The sequence below is a fragment of the Phaseolus vulgaris genome, chromosome 2, assembly GCF_000499845.2.
Source record: "Phaseolus vulgaris cultivar G19833 chromosome 2, P. vulgaris v2.0, whole genome shotgun sequence".
In the NCBI taxonomy this organism is placed as follows: domain Eukaryota; kingdom Viridiplantae; phylum Streptophyta; class Magnoliopsida; order Fabales; family Fabaceae; genus Phaseolus; species Phaseolus vulgaris.
In genome coordinates this window covers 31,833,691-31,850,561 of record NC_023758.2, presented here as the reverse complement: position 1 = coordinate 31,850,561, position 16,871 = coordinate 31,833,691, and the positions used below count along the sequence as shown (strand labels likewise).

Below are 16,871 nucleotides of genomic sequence, written 5' to 3'. Positions count from 1 at the left end.
AGGAAGAAAACTAAAAAATCCAAAAGAGAAAATAGAACGAAACCCGTGGTTGCAGTGTGCGAGATTGCGATAACATAAACAAGCCCATAAGTACGTGACAACTGTGAACACATGCACTGTTACAAAGACAAATCCATAGTAGAATCAATCGGTTGTGAAATGGATTCCACAGATAGTAGGAGCACAAAATCTAAAGAAACTGAACGACGTTTCGATAACTATCCCACGAAGAGAAAGCGTCCTTGCCAAGTGACCGTTGTTTCCACCACGGAAGAATCCAAGGCCGCCCCCTCCCCCTCCTCCGCAACACACGGTTCCATATCCGTGATCGGGAGACGTCGCGCAATGGAGGACGCCGTCATGGTGGTTCCCGGTTTGGTGGCGGCGGGGCAGTGGTGTGGCGGTTATGATTTCTTCGCGGTTTACGACGGACATGGCGGGACGCTCGTGGCCAACGCTTGCCGCGACAGGCTGCACCTGCTGTTGGCGGATGAGGTGAGGAAGAACGCGGAGAAGGGATTGGATTGGTACGAGGTGATGTGTTCGTGTTTCATGAAGATGGACAAGGAGATCGGAGTTGGTGGTGACGGCCATAAGTCGCGCGATGACGGTGGCGGCAACACCATGGGTTCGACGGCGGCGGTTGTGGTGGTTGGAGAGGAGGAGATTGTGGTTGCAAATTGTGGTGACTCCAGGGCGGTGTTGTGCCGTGGCGGTTTAGCTGTCCCCCTTTCGCTTGATCATAAGGTGATTATTAATTATTATTATTATTATTATTTAGTTATTCGTTATTGGTTATTGTTGTTGCATGTTTAGTTGGTGAATAGTTTTGGAGTTTGTTATAACTGTCTGTAATGTGTGTGTGTATATATATATATATATGAATCAGCCTGATCGTCCAGATGAAAGAGAGAGGATAGAAGCGGCTGGTGGGATAGTGATTAATTGGAACGGAAGTCGTGTTTTGGGAGTACTTGCTACTTCCAGATCCATCGGTATCCTCGTCACTCTTCACTTCTAAAACACATTTTTATTTCATTTTTCATATATCTACTGTGTCTTTGCGTGCCATGTCTCATAACTTATTGAATCATCTCCACCTATCTTCATGAATGAAGAACATGCATGTTTCATTGGTATATTTAGAAGGGAAGTGTAGAGTGGGATTGTGTTTGAAAGTGTGTGGTGTGGGGATGTTGGTTTAACAGGGGGGGTTTGACACTATGCAGGGGATCACTCGATGAAACCTTTTGTGATATCTCAACCTGAGACGAAGGTGTACGAGCGAACAGAGTTGGATGAGTTTGTGGTAGTGGCAAGTGACGGGTTATGGGATGTTGTGTCTAACAAGTTTGTTTGTGAGGTGGTACGAGGGTGCCTCCATGGCCAAATGAAAAGGAATTTAAAAGATGACACTGTTTTAAGCTATGCAACAGAAGCTGCATCGTTGTTAGCAGAGTTGGCTATGGCTCGTGGAAGCAAAGACAACATCAGTGTTATAGTCATCCCTCTCAACACCACTACTTCATCCTCAACTCCATATAATTAATACTCAACCACCTACTACTTTAGTATTAATCAACCTCAAACACACTTAATTACCTTCAAACCTTCCTTTCTCTCTACATCTTCATCGCTGTTATCACAAATACTTTCTACTCAAAATTATAAAAAAAACGCAGACACATTTTCAGTTTCCTTTTCTTCTCATATACAATTCAACTTCTACAAATTAACTTTATACTAGTTTTCAAATAAAGAATAAACAACATATATGGGAAGATAGTTTAGAATTTATTTACATTTTATTAACCTGCTCAGTATACAATTCATCACATGATATGAAGAAATGAAATTTTTAAGAGTATTTTTGTTATTTCATGCAAAATCAATAAAGAAATAGGATTATAGAGTGATAATCATTCCTCGAACATTATAGTAATTTTAAAATACTTGATTACGTAAAGTGCACGTCTGTTAACTATTTCGATATAGGAAAATGTTATTGTGAAAATTGAAAGACGAGACATCACTTTACAAGTCTAATTAGGTCAAAATAATTTAAAAATTGATCCATTTAAAAAAAACATTAATAATAATCTATACATGATGATCAACGCACTTTTCATATAATATAATATCAAGGTGAAACTATATCTTTTTACAAAATTTAAGCGTTTGTATGGCATTAATGCTCTATACAAGAAATTAAACCATGCTTCTTTTAGTTTACAACATTGTGCTTGTTCAATATTATTGTAAAACTGGTTATTTTTTAATAAACATAAACAATTATTTATTTATCAGTTTAAATTAATGTAATATTTTTAAATATATGTTTTTAATTACTCTTTTGGTCTAGTTAATCTTTTTATTTCGACGATTTTTTTCTTATGTGTCCCCGGTTTTGTATGCATATTATTGTATGTTTTTTCTTATTCTCTTAAGAAATCTATTTGAATAAGAGTAAGAAGAATAGAAACGTGAGTTTCCTGATTAAAAAAAAAAGTCAAGCACGCACGCACGACGTGGCTACCCTCATAATCATAAAATCATACTAATCAATTAGTTTCTTTAACTTTAAAATAATCGTTTAATTTTATTATTTAAGTTAAATATACTATAATGTTACATCTAAGATTTAATAATATACAACAACGTCAACAATACTTGTTCAAATCTAAAATTAAAATAATATCTTAATTTGATTATTCACTTTTGAAGAAAAGTAAAAATCATATTGTACTTAATACTATTTTTTCCCTCGATCCGATTCTTTTTTGCAAATAGGTATGTTAAAACCAATCTACAACTAATGAACTGGGCTGCTTCTTCCTGCAACTCCATGGGTTATTGCAGCGCCACCATAAGTTTTATAATTCTAAAAATACATTTCTATAAAAAGGTTTAAAATATTTGAAGGTTTAGTTATGGAGTTGTATTGTTTGTAGAAGTGCTGTGCGTGAAAAGATTTGGCAAAGACGTTGTTGGTTGCTCTGTTGAGTTACGTTCGTGGTGGTTGGAGGTAATTTTATACATTGGATTTTTCGTTTTTCTGTGATGTTATGGTGTGGTTTTGTGTACATTTTGAATTGCGTAATATGATGAATCTTTCGATACATAATTTATAATTAATTGAAATATTTAAAATTAAAATAATTTACTAAAAATTATTCTTTCTGGTAAAACGTTTTGATTAGTTAATTCATAATGCAGATTTATAATCTGAATTATATAATTTGAAATATATTTCAATCTAGAAATAAATTCTTGATTGTTTAATCTGAAAGGTACACAAATATTTAATTATCCATGAGTTAATTTATGGTATAGAAGATTTTCTAGATTTATAAATAATATTTTTAAAAAAAGTATATTTTAGATTATATAGTGTAGAATGTTTTTAAATAAATAAATAAAATGATCTAAGGAAGTGTAAGAGAAGAGTGAAATATAAGAAATTAACATTTTTCACCCTATAACCACAAAGGACGGTTAAATGCTAAAAAATTGTGTAAAGAAGCACCTTCAAATAGCAGAAATGAAGTTGCTGGGGTGACTGGGAGCTTGGGGCACCGCGCTCAGAGGAAACAGAAGAAGGAATAAGGTGAAAACGGTGGTAGGGTTTTAGGGTTTATTTAGTTTTTAACTTAAGGATAAAATGATAATTCACATTTAGTTTAGGGTGTCGCCAGAACCCATGGAGGTGCAGGAAGAAGCAGCCATGAACTGTGCGAAAGAAGCCCAGATATTAAACCCAAGAGCAGCAACAAATTCAAACACGAGGAAGGCAAATTCTTTATGCACCCCATTTTTCCCTCCTGCGCCCCTATATTTCAGAAAATATTAAAATTACCTTTCTTTCATTTTTTTTTTCAATTTTAGAAAGTGGAATCCATAAACTTTTAAAATTATAATCCAGAAGTTAACCATTGTAATTTTTAACATTTTGGATTGAAAAATGCCAAAAATAATATAAAATTTATAGGATTTAGTGTTGTTACACTTGGGAGTGTTGTTGATCTTTCAAAAAAAAGTCTCTAACAAGGGATTATGAGAAGAAAGAAGTATTTTTTATGTGGATAGTTGGAAGTAGCAGTTAAAAAAAAGTTAGTGGGGATGATGATAAGTTCCAAACCATCTTCGAAAGCTTATAAATGTTATTTTTATCTTTATTTCGTCTCTAAATTAATCATTATTAATAAAATTACTATAAGAACTGAAGTATTTATTGTTATTTTTAATCAATATAAGAAAATTAAACTACAATAATTAAGATACGAATATAACATCATTCAATTGTAAAACGTGTGACTCTTATTATACTACACATTTATAAAGATGACACCCATAATCATATAGTAAGAAAGAAAAAAACTTTATCACAAAATATTCAGGGGCAATTTCTTCCACCACCATATCAATTATAACTTCCACCCTATTATTTTTCAAAATTTCCAAAATTATCCTTATTTTTGGATTTAAAAATTCATAATAATAATAAATATTTAAAAAATAAAAAGAACACAAAATTAAAAATGCATTTCAATAAAATTTCCAGAATTAAAAAATGTGTTTCGGATATCTAAATCTGGAATATTTTTAGATAAAAGGTTACTTTCGTTATGTTAGAAGGGAATTTTTTTCATTTTCAATACTTGAGTACATGTTGTAATTGATATGGTGCAGACAGCATTTGCCAATATTGAGTGACGCATGCTTATTTCACGGGTGCAATGTAAAGGCCCAAAAGTGTTTAATGGATCAATAGTTAAGGTGATTTACTAAATAAATATGGACAAAATCTCTCTACACCTACCTTCTTCTTCTTTATCTTTTTTATGTACCTTCATATTTTTTAATTTTAATAATATTTTTTTGAGAACGGTGGAAAACATGATTTCTTCTACATTTTCAATTAGTGACGGTTGGTTGTGGTGACTAGTGATGAACGTGACAAAGGTAAATTTAGTGATTTTTTACTAGTGGTAGTTGTGTTTTTTTTTTAAGGCAACAAAACCTAGGACAAAAATGATTGTGAAAAATTAAGTATAAAATTAAAAAAAAATTATCTTTGCACTGCGAACGAATACAAAAGAATCTTTTTGTTAATTGTCTCACACACGTTCTTAAATGGTAAAACTGTTCTCTTAGTTGGAAGAAAAGTATGGAAATACTAAGTGCAATTGAGGTTATTTAAAGAAAGTGAGGTTATGTTTCATTAAGAATTATTTATTTTTTTACAAATATTAGAACTGACTTTTTACAATTAATATGATGTGCATATAGAAGAGAGAAAGTATGGAGGTGTAGACAGAATTTACCCAAGATATATATTGTTAGATGTGTAAATTTGAACGGCAAAACTGTATGGAATTATTTTTTATATTTTCTATTAAGAAGTGAGTTTGAATTTATTTTATTATTCTAAAACTAACTTTATAAGGTTTTTCATTTATAATATTTTTGTTATTTTTTAATAAAATTAGATATTTGAAAATAATAAATAAGATAAATAGTGTGATGGAATGCTTTATATACTAATGTCTTCCCAACTTAAGATTTTAGATCCCACTCATCATTCATAGTTATATGTGTAAATTCAGGCTTTTTAATAGTTATATAATCTCAATGTAAAAAACTAAATTAATTAATGATTTATAGTTCTATGAGTAAAATTTTATTGGTTTTAAAAACTAATTTAACCAATTGATGCAGTATTAGAAAATGAGAAGTGACTTACTCATTATTGCTTACGTGATTCATAGGTTCAGATGCCAAATTCATAGGTTTATAAACAGAACTTTACTTGGAACAACGTTAAAAAATATGAATACTCAATGTTTTTTTAGTAAGAAAATTGATTAGAAAAAAAAAAAGTTGTGTACAAAAATTTAGAATTGTTGAATTAGAAATATGAAGCGGGAAAAATTATCAATGTACCAAAAAATGTTTATACATTGTTACGATTAGTTACTTTTTGTCATACTTAAAACATTAATAAGTTACTCTCATACTTAAAACATTACTTTCATACTTAAAACATTAATAAGTGTACTTTTAGTCAGATAAGAGTCATACTTAAAACATTAATAATTGTACTTTTAGTCAGTGAATAATCTGTCTCTTCCTCTAATGTTTTTTCTGATATATATTAATTTTTTTTTTTCAGTTTTCTCTATATGTGTGATCTTATTATTGATTTTCTTCAATAATAAATATAATCATCATTAATTATTCAAAATTTCTTTAATAGTATAGTTAACTTATAACCTTATCTATACTTACCTTATAACTTATAGTGCAAAACAATGCATTTACAATTATTCAACGAATTTTGTTGTTAAAAACGAAGCTGGAAAAAAAAAGTTGTTAGAAAATAATGTTTTACGGACAGACCACGTGATGTCGGCGTTGCCCGTATGCCATATGATTTCCTGAAGCTTCAAAAGTCAACTTATCTCGATTTGGAACTTCTATCAGATCACAACAACTCAACCAAAACTGTATTAAATTATTATTTTTTATTTTAAAAAACTGTAGGATTTTTTATTACTTGCCTATAGGTATATAATATTTTTTTTATTAAATCATTTAAATTTAATTGTTTTATTTATTAATACTCCCACCAGATAACATTAAATAGAAGCCCTCGCATCTTCAATGCATCTGCACTAAGTCAAATAAGTTTATGGTAATTTAAAAAAAAATGATATCAATATATATTTTAAAAGTATGTGAAGTTGGTTTTCATAGTAATTTTGTACCTTTTAAATTAATTAATATTGACATATAATAATTTTAGTGAAATATTTACAAAAATAATGATATGTCGCACTGTAAAAATTAATATCTCGATATTATTAATTTAAAAAGAAAAAATAATTATTACATCCAAATGAATATATTTATTAAATATTATATATTAAAATAGTATTTTTTAAATTTTAAATAATTATCGAAGATCATGTAGATATATGATAAAATTATAATATTTAGATAAATATATACTAAAGATAATAATCAAATACTAATTAATTTTAAAAAATAAATAAATTATTATTATATTAATTAAATTAGATATTATTTTATAAATTATTGATATTTAAAGTAATTTTTATTATTAATAAAAATTTATAAATTAGTTTTAAATATTTATCATATTTATCATTTTAGTTACTAATTTATAATTTAAAATAGTTAGTAACTAAAATAATAACTAATGATAATTAATTTATAAATTTTTATTAATAATATAAGATAGTTTAGATATCAATAATTTTTAAATTTATAAAATTGTATTTAACTTAATTAATATAATAATGAATTATTTTGTCTATAAATTTAATTATTATTTAACTATTTTTTTCAATAAATCTCACCTTAGTGAATATTTTTAAAAGGTTAATGTTAGATTTAAATTTTATTATTTTAATTTAGTATAAAAATCATTAAAAGTTTATTATAGTTGATATTAGTTAAATTTATCGTATTATTTTCAATTTTGATAATTTCGATGCTTAATATTGAAAGGTGTATTGAAGATTTTATATTGATATGTATGCAAATCTCAATTTAGAGATTAAATTAAACTTAAATTCAGTACCTTATTAGTAATGTTTAGCTTAAAATAATGTTTCAATTTTTACTCGTGACATCTTTATTTTAAGTACATTTTATATCCTTATTTACTGTTGATTATATATTTTCTTGCATTTATTGGTAATTTTTTGAAATATAGCTTGATAGCACAATGCCATAAAAGTTGGATTGCATGCACTAAAATTAAAAAGGCGATATATGGACCAGGTCTTCTTCTAGTTGACTTTGCTTACCAAAACAAACCCTGTGTTTTTTCATTTAATTCTTAGTTGACACACTTTAATTATAACTAATATTTGAATTTCTTAAAATAAATAAGAAAATAAACCCATGAAGAAAAGGAAGCAGAAGGGTTTATTTTGTCAAACCGACAGGGTCAGAGTTGAAAGAAAGTTTGAAAAAAAGAGTATAAACACACACAGCTCATAACCGCATCGATATGTGGAACAAAGAAAAAAGGTCAAACCGCCAAGCCCCACTCCTTCCAACTTCCTTATATCCTTCAAGTTAATTCACTCCTATTTTCACTTAAGATCATCACTTCAACCTTCACCTTAATCCCACCAACAACTTTTAAAATACTTTTGGATCTCTTCGAGTCACCTCGATCTCTTTGACCTAAACATTTTTGCATTTGCAGTTTAAGATTAGAGGATGTGATTTGTTCTAATGATGCCCTAGTTGATCGCTTCGATCACAGTAATGCTGGAAATATCTTTTAAACTCTAAATTTCAAATCCTAAACTTTAAGGCTTTGTTTAGATTAGAGGGTGTGGGAGAATGGAAAGTTAAAAGTGTGGGAGAGTGGAAATGTAAAGAAAGTTGAGGTTGTTTGAATTGGGGTATGGTAGAGGAGATATGTGAGAAAAGTTTATTGAGATTGGTGAGTCATGTGATGATTGTAAGAATATTATAAATTATTTTGAATAATAAAAGTTTTAAGATTACCAATTTACCCTTGTATTTAAAAGAAGAATAAATAATGATTAATTTTTTGTGTGTGCATATTTTAGTTAATTAAAAAAAATTAAGTTTCATGTATAAATAATTATATTTATTTTTATTATTATTAATAACATTAATAATATTTAATATAAATAAAACAAAATAAAAATAGTTAATGATAATAATAATATTATTAAAATTATTTGATGTACATTTATTATCATTATTTAAAAAAATTATTTTAGTTGATATTATTATTTATAATTTTATTATTATTTTATAAATTAATTTTAAATATGATTATTATTTTAATAATACTTTATATTTAGATTATAATTTGATGATTTTTATTAAAACTTATGGTAATAAAAAGGACATAAATGTATTTTGTTAGAAGCTGACCTGGTTCTCTCATCTTTCTTCGTTTTTTTTTATCAGCAAAGAATGAATATAAATTAAAGGGATACAAAAGGGGTATCCCAACCCTTTTACACTTAACAGAACATCCCACAAAGGGAGAAGATGCAATGCTGATAATTACAGCAAACTAGAAGCCTTACACTAGTGATTGACACTATCAAACAGCTAAAAAAGGAAAACAACCAATAGCATGAAAGACCTCCAACGCTCCCTCATAGTATCTTCTTCTATGATTTCCTGTACTCGTTGTTGGATAATGCTTCCATCCTATACAGTCTTGCTTATGTTCACTTCACAAAATCAAATGGTGAACATCTAACGTGGTCTCATCTTTCTTCGTAATTTGCTAAAGATGTGAATAGTACATATATATGCGCCCACTCGTTTTCATTTCTTATCAAATTAATAGATCCAAACGTAACTGTTTCTCACTTTCCATCGTCAACAACAGTAAATTGACTGAAACAAACACACTAAATCTTAAATCCTAAATTAACAGTAACAAGAATTATGAAGTTTTCATAAATGTAAATATTTAGATAATATCACGCATTAATGAAGATCATTGTGTTACCCTTTATAATTCGATATTATTTATAAGTTGACAGATGTTAATGAATGATTCACTGATATTTCTCAATAAATCTTCACGATATCAATTAATAATTTATTAGACATCAAAATTAATGACTAATAATAAAAAATAAAGAAGATGAATCGAAGTCACGGTAAGAAATTATACATCCATGTGAGTAAGAAGAGAATTGATACTAATAAAAAGATAGGAAGATCATTCCAATGGAAATAGATAATTGGTATCTGGATTAGGAATTCAAAAATTCTTACACCAGATCAATTTTTATTTCGTAAATTACACACAAAAATATAATTAATTTTCTTTGGATGAATGTGTAAACCCCTACAACATAAAAATAGACACATAAAAAAAACTCTAATAATTAGAAAACAATTTTTGAATATTTATATACATCTCCATGCCTTCTGGGGGACGTAAACAGAGCCCAACCACACATTTGACATCACACCAAGTACTGTTTTCGTGCACATCAACCGTTTCTATTATCATTATAAATCAGATAGAAAGAAAATAATTATACTGATAGAACGGATAAAAGAATCAAAATGAGAGAAAAATTGCTCAGATAAATAGAATTAAGAAGTCAACAAATCGTTCATTGTTTTTTGTCAGTTTCCCTCTTTATTAGTAAATAATAGTTAAAATAAATAAATTATATTCAAAATATGCTAAATAAAAACTCTTACAAATAGAATTAAAGACTTGATTCAACCTTAAATAATAATAAATTTTCAATATAATAATCTTATTATATTATCATAATAACTGAAATAATGGAAATGATCATTGTACAGGAAATTGGTTTTTAATATTGAAAAAAAATACCTTAATACAAAAGGATGAAGATAACATGTAAAATATAAAAGAGACGCATATGATTGAGAAAAGACATAACAAAAATTCTGCTATAAATTTCAGTGTTAAGTTGGGTCCGAGTAGTTTTTAGATTCTTATTAATATAATTAAAGTTGATCTAGATAAAATCTTAAAAAGTAATAATAAACATTCAATATATCAATCTCATTATTTCATTCTCATATTATCATAATAGTTGAAATAACAAAAATTCACATTGAACATGTAATTAACATTAAATATTGAAAATAAAACTAAAATCAAGATAAAATAAAAAAACAATTAAATAATAAAAGGGAAGCATATGATTGAAAAAAAGATAAAAACAAGAACTCAACTAAAAACAAAAAACTCCTGTATTTTTAACTAAAATTAACTAAAACTGAATAGTCTAGTCGAGATCATTCTTTTTGATAGAACAAAATTGTTTCCTCATAATACTAAGAAATTATTTGATTAAGAGAGTAAACATGAAAATGATATTATTTTTGTCCTATCTAAATTTGGAGAAGTTAGAGGAATGATACGATGAATTATATATAAGAAAGTTATAAACTATATCATATAACTCTTATTAAGTATTATATCGTTTAACATATTTGATTTGATATTTTTTGTTTGATAGAAAGTTTGAATGATATATGGACCATAAGTACATGTAAAATTTCACATATGTGGACCATACATTATTTGATATGTGATTTATATAAATAAAAAATAAAATAATCATAGAATTTAGAAAATATAGTATGAATAATTTGATGATGTTAGAAAGTTAGTTTTTGGCTGAACATATTTGTAGTGAGTGGTAAAGGTGGAAAAGGAAGGGAGAAAGAGTAATGATGTGAATAGATATGGAAAAGGAAAAGAGAGTTGGAGGTGGAGACCTGTGACCGAGTCACCTAACTCTATCAGGTAGCATTTGAGTTGCTACTATTTCTTCGTCGTCTTCTTCTTCTTCTTCTTCTTTTTTTCCTTATCCACATCTACGTGCCATGCTTCCACGCTTCCAACGGCACCTACCTCTTTGAAATTCTCTTCCCCTCTCCCTAACTAATACCATCCATGCCATATTCAATTCACAACTATATTCTTCTCACTCACTCAATACCTTCACTATTCCCAATAATAAAATAACATATCATACATTTAATATTTTATCTAATCTAAATCAAATATACATCACAATAAGTTTTCTAAGTTGGAAGAAAGGTGACTTACTTTGGAGTAGGTTTTTGCGAGGAAATTTGTTCTGTAAATATTATCGTGGAATTTCAATTGTTTATGAGATGTTTTGTCTTTTTTATTAAAGATTGATTATAAAGATCGTGTTAAGATAGATAATGTGTTATTAATTTTTTTTAGAATTAGGGTTTTATTTGTAAAATGAGATGATTGTCTAGATTAGGTGTTCATCAGGCTGTCATCATTTTCTGAATAAGAATTGAATTTTTTTTTAAGTGTCTCTATAAGAATTGAAATATTTATTAAGTATCTTATTTTATATAAAAAAAAATCCTCACTTTCAATTATTTAACACTTTTTTTTATGAGAAGGACACATTTTTTTATTTCTTTATCCTATTTGTCACCGATTTCTATCCGCCTTGTGTTTCTGAGGAAAGGGGAAAAAGGTTCTAAATGGCTTATTTGGATAAGACGTTACAGAGAGGAGAGCCAAAAAGGTTAGAAAGGGTGATTGATGAGTTGAGAAAAAGTTATAATTTGAGAAGAAATTGAGGATGTTTTTTCTGGATATGGATATGGAAGAGTGGATGGAGATAAGGGAGGGAAGTGGCGAAAGAAAAGGAAGTGAGAAAACGGAGTGGAGCGGCGCGGCCCAACTTTCCGCCGTATACTGCCATGTTTTGCATTTATTAAAAGGAGATTGGAAAAGGAGGGATAATCGTATACTGCCAAAACACACCTTTTTCATCGTCATCTCCACGCGTTCTCTTTCTCTTCTCTACTCTGCCATTTACCCAATTGCCCCTCCTCCTCATCACACAAATGAAGACTTTGACGGTGATCCATGAGTTGAAAAAATGATCCAAGGGTTGAGGATGGAGTCACATGGTGGTGGAAGAAAAAAATAAATTGAAGAAGAAGGGTTCACGAGTGGTGTCGCTCACATAGCATGCCTTTTCAGAAACACCTTTACGCCTTTAATGCATTGTCCCCACCTTCATGCCTACCACTCTTCCTTCACTTTCTCACTTTCCCATCGATCACACCAATCATCCACACTGCACGCCTCTTCCAATTCAATCATCAATCCGTGCCTTCCGCTCCATAATTCTCACCAATTTTTACCATTTTCATCCAATTTTTACTATTTTCATCTACTTTTATCTTTTACTTTTTAAAATAAATCATTTTTATAAATTATCAAAGTGGGTAAGGATTACTTTATATAATTTTAGTTTAAATTTATTTATATTTGTGAAGTTATGGATTGAGATGGATCTCATGGAGAGGAGAGGATGGAGAGGAGAGGACGTTAAAGAGATTGATAGTATATGTAAGATTGTAATTTATTTAGGAATATAATTTAAAATAAAATTATAAATAAAATAAAGGAAGAAAAATATTATTGTATATAAGAAAAAGAAGATGATCTCATAAAGGAGAACAATAACTCATATTTTACACTATATTTATTATATTTGGCTTAAACATCAGAATATCTTTTGTAAAAGAAACTATTATTTTCTTATACTCAATTAATGAAGCTTGCAAGGATATCATTTCAGTAAATACTCTAATTAAAAGACATCTCTTAACTGAAATAATATTTAATTGTATCATCAATTCAAATACACTAAAATTGTATAAATGAATACAATTTCTTGATAATTAAATTGTGTTGTAGGGACTTTTTATCCTTTTTATTGAACAAAAGATGATGACATAAAGCTCTCTTGCCCACTCCTACACGTTGACAGGTGCATATAGACATTGATGATTTTGTATGAAAAAATTAGGGTCTAAAAGCTTGGTTGAGATCAAAAGCTAACATCTATGAGAAGAAAAAGGGGGGAATCACCATGTGCTCCCCATACCACTCACTTGAACAATTCACCTCCTCTAACTAACTCATCAAAAACTTGGTTTCACCATTTGGTTCAAACTGCGTGCGCACAATTTGAGTTTCGTTTTTCTTACACATGATTAATAACTCTCACACCCATCACTATAATAATGCCTTCATTCCCCATGTCTGTCTTGCACAAACCCTCTATATACCACTACTTGTACAAATACATGATTGCTTCTTTTTCCTTTTTGTGGGAAAATATTTTGTCACTATTCACTAATTCACTTGGTATGTCTTCAACAGGAAATAGCTTAAAAAGTATCGCTGTCACATTCAATGCTACGGTTCCATTTCAAGATAGGTGGCATAGACACGTTGCTGTTATCTCTGCCACCTTTGAAAGTCAACACAACAATACCCAGCGTTCATCCCGTATCAATGCTTTATCACACCATACGAAATATGAACACTTCTTCAAACAAAACAAACCATTCTCAATGCCTCTTCGTTTTTAGCTCAATGCTTTTCTTTGACATGTGTCAAGTGGATGCTAAAACCCACCCAACAAGAAACATCACCATGCATCACTCTACTATTTCTTATTCTTCCTCGTCCCATCCCCCACACCCTCCTTTTTCAATATTCGAGTTAATATTTATTCTAAATAATATACATTATAAATGACTTTGATACCATATTAAGAAGTAAATTTTAAATATAATTGACAATTTTAAATATAATTGACAATTTTAAATATATACCATATAGTGTAAAGTGTACTCTTAGCCGAGTGTGTTATCTGTTTCTCCCTTGTGATTTCTCTGGTATATATATTATTCTTCCTTCTCTACCTTTGGCCTTATTTTTGACCCTCTTCGATAATAAATGTTCTTCTCCACTTACATGTTGATTTTTTAGGATTTCTATGCTTGGTACGAACAAAAATCCTTCAAGACAAAATCTACAAATGATTTTTCAACGTATCACATCGAACTCAATCCATAATACTACACTTATAATATTCATTTATAAGATAAAATTTACAATCATTTATAAACTATGAAATGTTGATCGAAGAATCGTCAGATATTTCTAAAATAAATATATTTATTTTATAATGATATTTATTTTGTAGAAAGTAGAAAGATAAAAGAAAAAGGGTTAGTTTGATTTATTTAGAGGGAATTAAATGTTACTGGTAAGAGAAGGGCAATGATACGTGTTAGTGTAGGAAACGCGTGGTTCTGAGGGAGAAAAGGACCTTTTTGGAATGACACCTTCTGACCTCTCTCATCACGTTCTGATATATGGCTGCAATAAATTGCAAAAGTAGGGTTTTCTCGTTGGGTGATGCAGTGAAGAGGTCATCGATATGGACCCTCTGTTGTGACCACAAAGCTGTCAAATCTTAATCCCTAATAAACCATACAATCAAAATTCTTGCACCCTCTTCTTTTTCACCAAATTCCCTTTTCCTCATCATCAAGTGCAATTCTTCAACCCTTTAATACATCTATTTCATTAAATTAAATAATCACCAATCTTGCTTCTACTATCCCTCCTCTCTTTATTGCCTTTGACTTTTTGCCAACATGCTCCCTCTTTCCTTTTTCTCATTTCCCCCTCTCAATCAAAAAATAACAATCACTGTGCAAAAACAATTAACTCATTTAACATTCTAATCGTTTTTTTTAAAATAAAATAATAATTTTTTAAGTGTCAAATATTGTTGTAAAAAAAAATTAATTAGCTATTTCTAAAGATATGTGCTATGTAAGGTATAAGGAATATGCCATTAACAAATCATGCCATTGGTTGAATTGGCGTTATATATTTTTAATTTAGGACTATAAATACGTAATTTTATTTAAATGAAAAAATTACACTACTACAAAATATGACATGGATACAGATACAAAGATATGTATAATTTTTAAAATGTACACAGGAATATAGATTTATATATTATAAAACTATGATAATTTGATAATAAAGATTTATATACACAAGTATGTTTCAATTGATACGTGTGTGTCTGATACAGACACACCATTTAAGAGACCTGTCCGAGTCTCACAAACTTAACTCAATAAAAAAAAGATGACTTACATTTACGCTTTAAAAATATTCTACAAATTTTTTCTATAAATATTTCGTAACTTATGTAATTCTTAGACTTTTTTTTCTTTTAATATATATATATATATATATATATATATATAGATTTATTAAGTAAAACACTTATTTTCTTTTGATTGTAAACTAGACGTATTTAAATGATTTTTCATATATATAACCCTCACTACAAGAAAATTATGAAATAGAAACCAATATTTAGAGACCAAAATAATTAGTTGCAATAATAACTAAATTAGATACCATTTTAGAAACTAAACAAAAAATTGGTTTCTAAATTAGTTTTTATTATTTTCTATTATTGTTAAATAGTTTCTAAATTGGTATCTAATTAACAACTAAGGTTTTAACTACCAAATATTTAGTTTCTAAATTTGATCTCTAAAACCTTGGTTGCTAATTAGATACCAATTTAGAAACTATTTAACAATAATAGAAACTAATTTATAAACCAATTTTTTGTTTAGTTTCTAAAATGGTTTATAATTTAGTTACTATTACAACTAATTATTTTGGTCTCTAAAAATTAGTTTATATTTCATGATTTTCTTGTAGTGTCTAAATCCTAGGTTTTGTTAAACTTAGTTAACATTCATCGTATTTTTTTTCCAATTATATCGTATAGCTTGTAAAAATAAATCTAAGAAGGCAAAAATAAAAAAATTGTAAAATGTGCTTGAGATTTTCCCAAAACTTTGGGGAAAAAAGCATCTCATGTACTTTTTTCTCAAACGATGGTACTAGGTTTTGAATTTGAAGTTTGCACTACTGACATGCAATAATTATCCAAATCAATGCTTAATTATGTAGGGATACAGTAGCTAAGCGAGGGCAGTGAAGTAATTTTGGTGTGCAAGAGAGGAAGGAGGTGACTTACGAGTTTCAGACATTTTCTTAAATGGTATATTCCTACTAGAGAAATTCGTATCACATTCATAAAACATATATTCATAAAATATATATCTATAAAAAATTTAATTTAAAAGTTATTTGTTAGATTTATGATAATTTTAATAATTTAAAAAAAAAATATATAATAATTTTTTAAAAACTTAAATTTATTGTATAAACTTTTAGTATGATTATAAAAATATTGAACAAATCATTTTGAATCCGTAATAAAAAATATTTTTTTATTTAAAAAAAACTGAAACATATTTATTTATATGTATAAATTTTTATTATTAATTTATATAATTTATAATTATAAAATATATGAATGTGTCATAGATAAAAGAAAATTATATATATGTTCGTATTATCCGAGGGAGTTTATGCT

At 28.4% G+C, this 16,871-nt stretch overlaps 1 protein-coding gene across 2 annotated transcripts; it reads left to right on the top strand.

Moving 5' to 3' along the window:
* Positions 1 to 3,866, top strand: LOC137811475 (probable protein phosphatase 2C 8). Of its 2 annotated transcripts, none has more exons than XM_068613253.1 (3): positions 1 to 747; positions 890 to 995; positions 2,952 to 3,866. In XM_068613253.1, the coding sequence occupies exons 1-3, from the start codon at positions 112 to 114 to the stop codon at positions 3,059 to 3,061; spliced, it is 852 nt and encodes a 283-aa protein (XP_068469354.1). In that variant the 5' UTR covers positions 1 to 111; the 3' UTR covers positions 3,062 to 3,866. The 2 variants fall into 2 exon arrangements, with proteins under 2 accessions (XP_068469354.1, XP_068469353.1); XM_068613252.1 differs by lacking the exon at positions 2,952 to 3,866 and adding an exon at positions 1,230 to 1,698.
* The last annotated feature ends 13,005 nt before the right edge of the window (positions 3,867 to 16,871 follow it).

What these genes read in the sequence shown, in the direction of transcription:
- LOC137811475 (XM_068613252.1), top strand. Translation starts at nt 112, where the DNA reads ATGCACTGTTACAAAGACAAATCCATAGTAGAATCAATCGGTTGTGAA. An exon ending in CCCTTTCGCTTGATCATAAG is followed by an intron (nt 748 to 889) that starts GTGATTATTAAT and finishes TATATGAATCAG; the next exon opens with CCTGATCGTCCAGATGAAAG. An exon ending in TGCTACTTCCAGATCCATCG is followed by an intron (nt 996 to 1,229) that starts GTATCCTCGTCA and finishes GACACTATGCAG; the next exon opens with GGGATCACTCGATGAAACCT.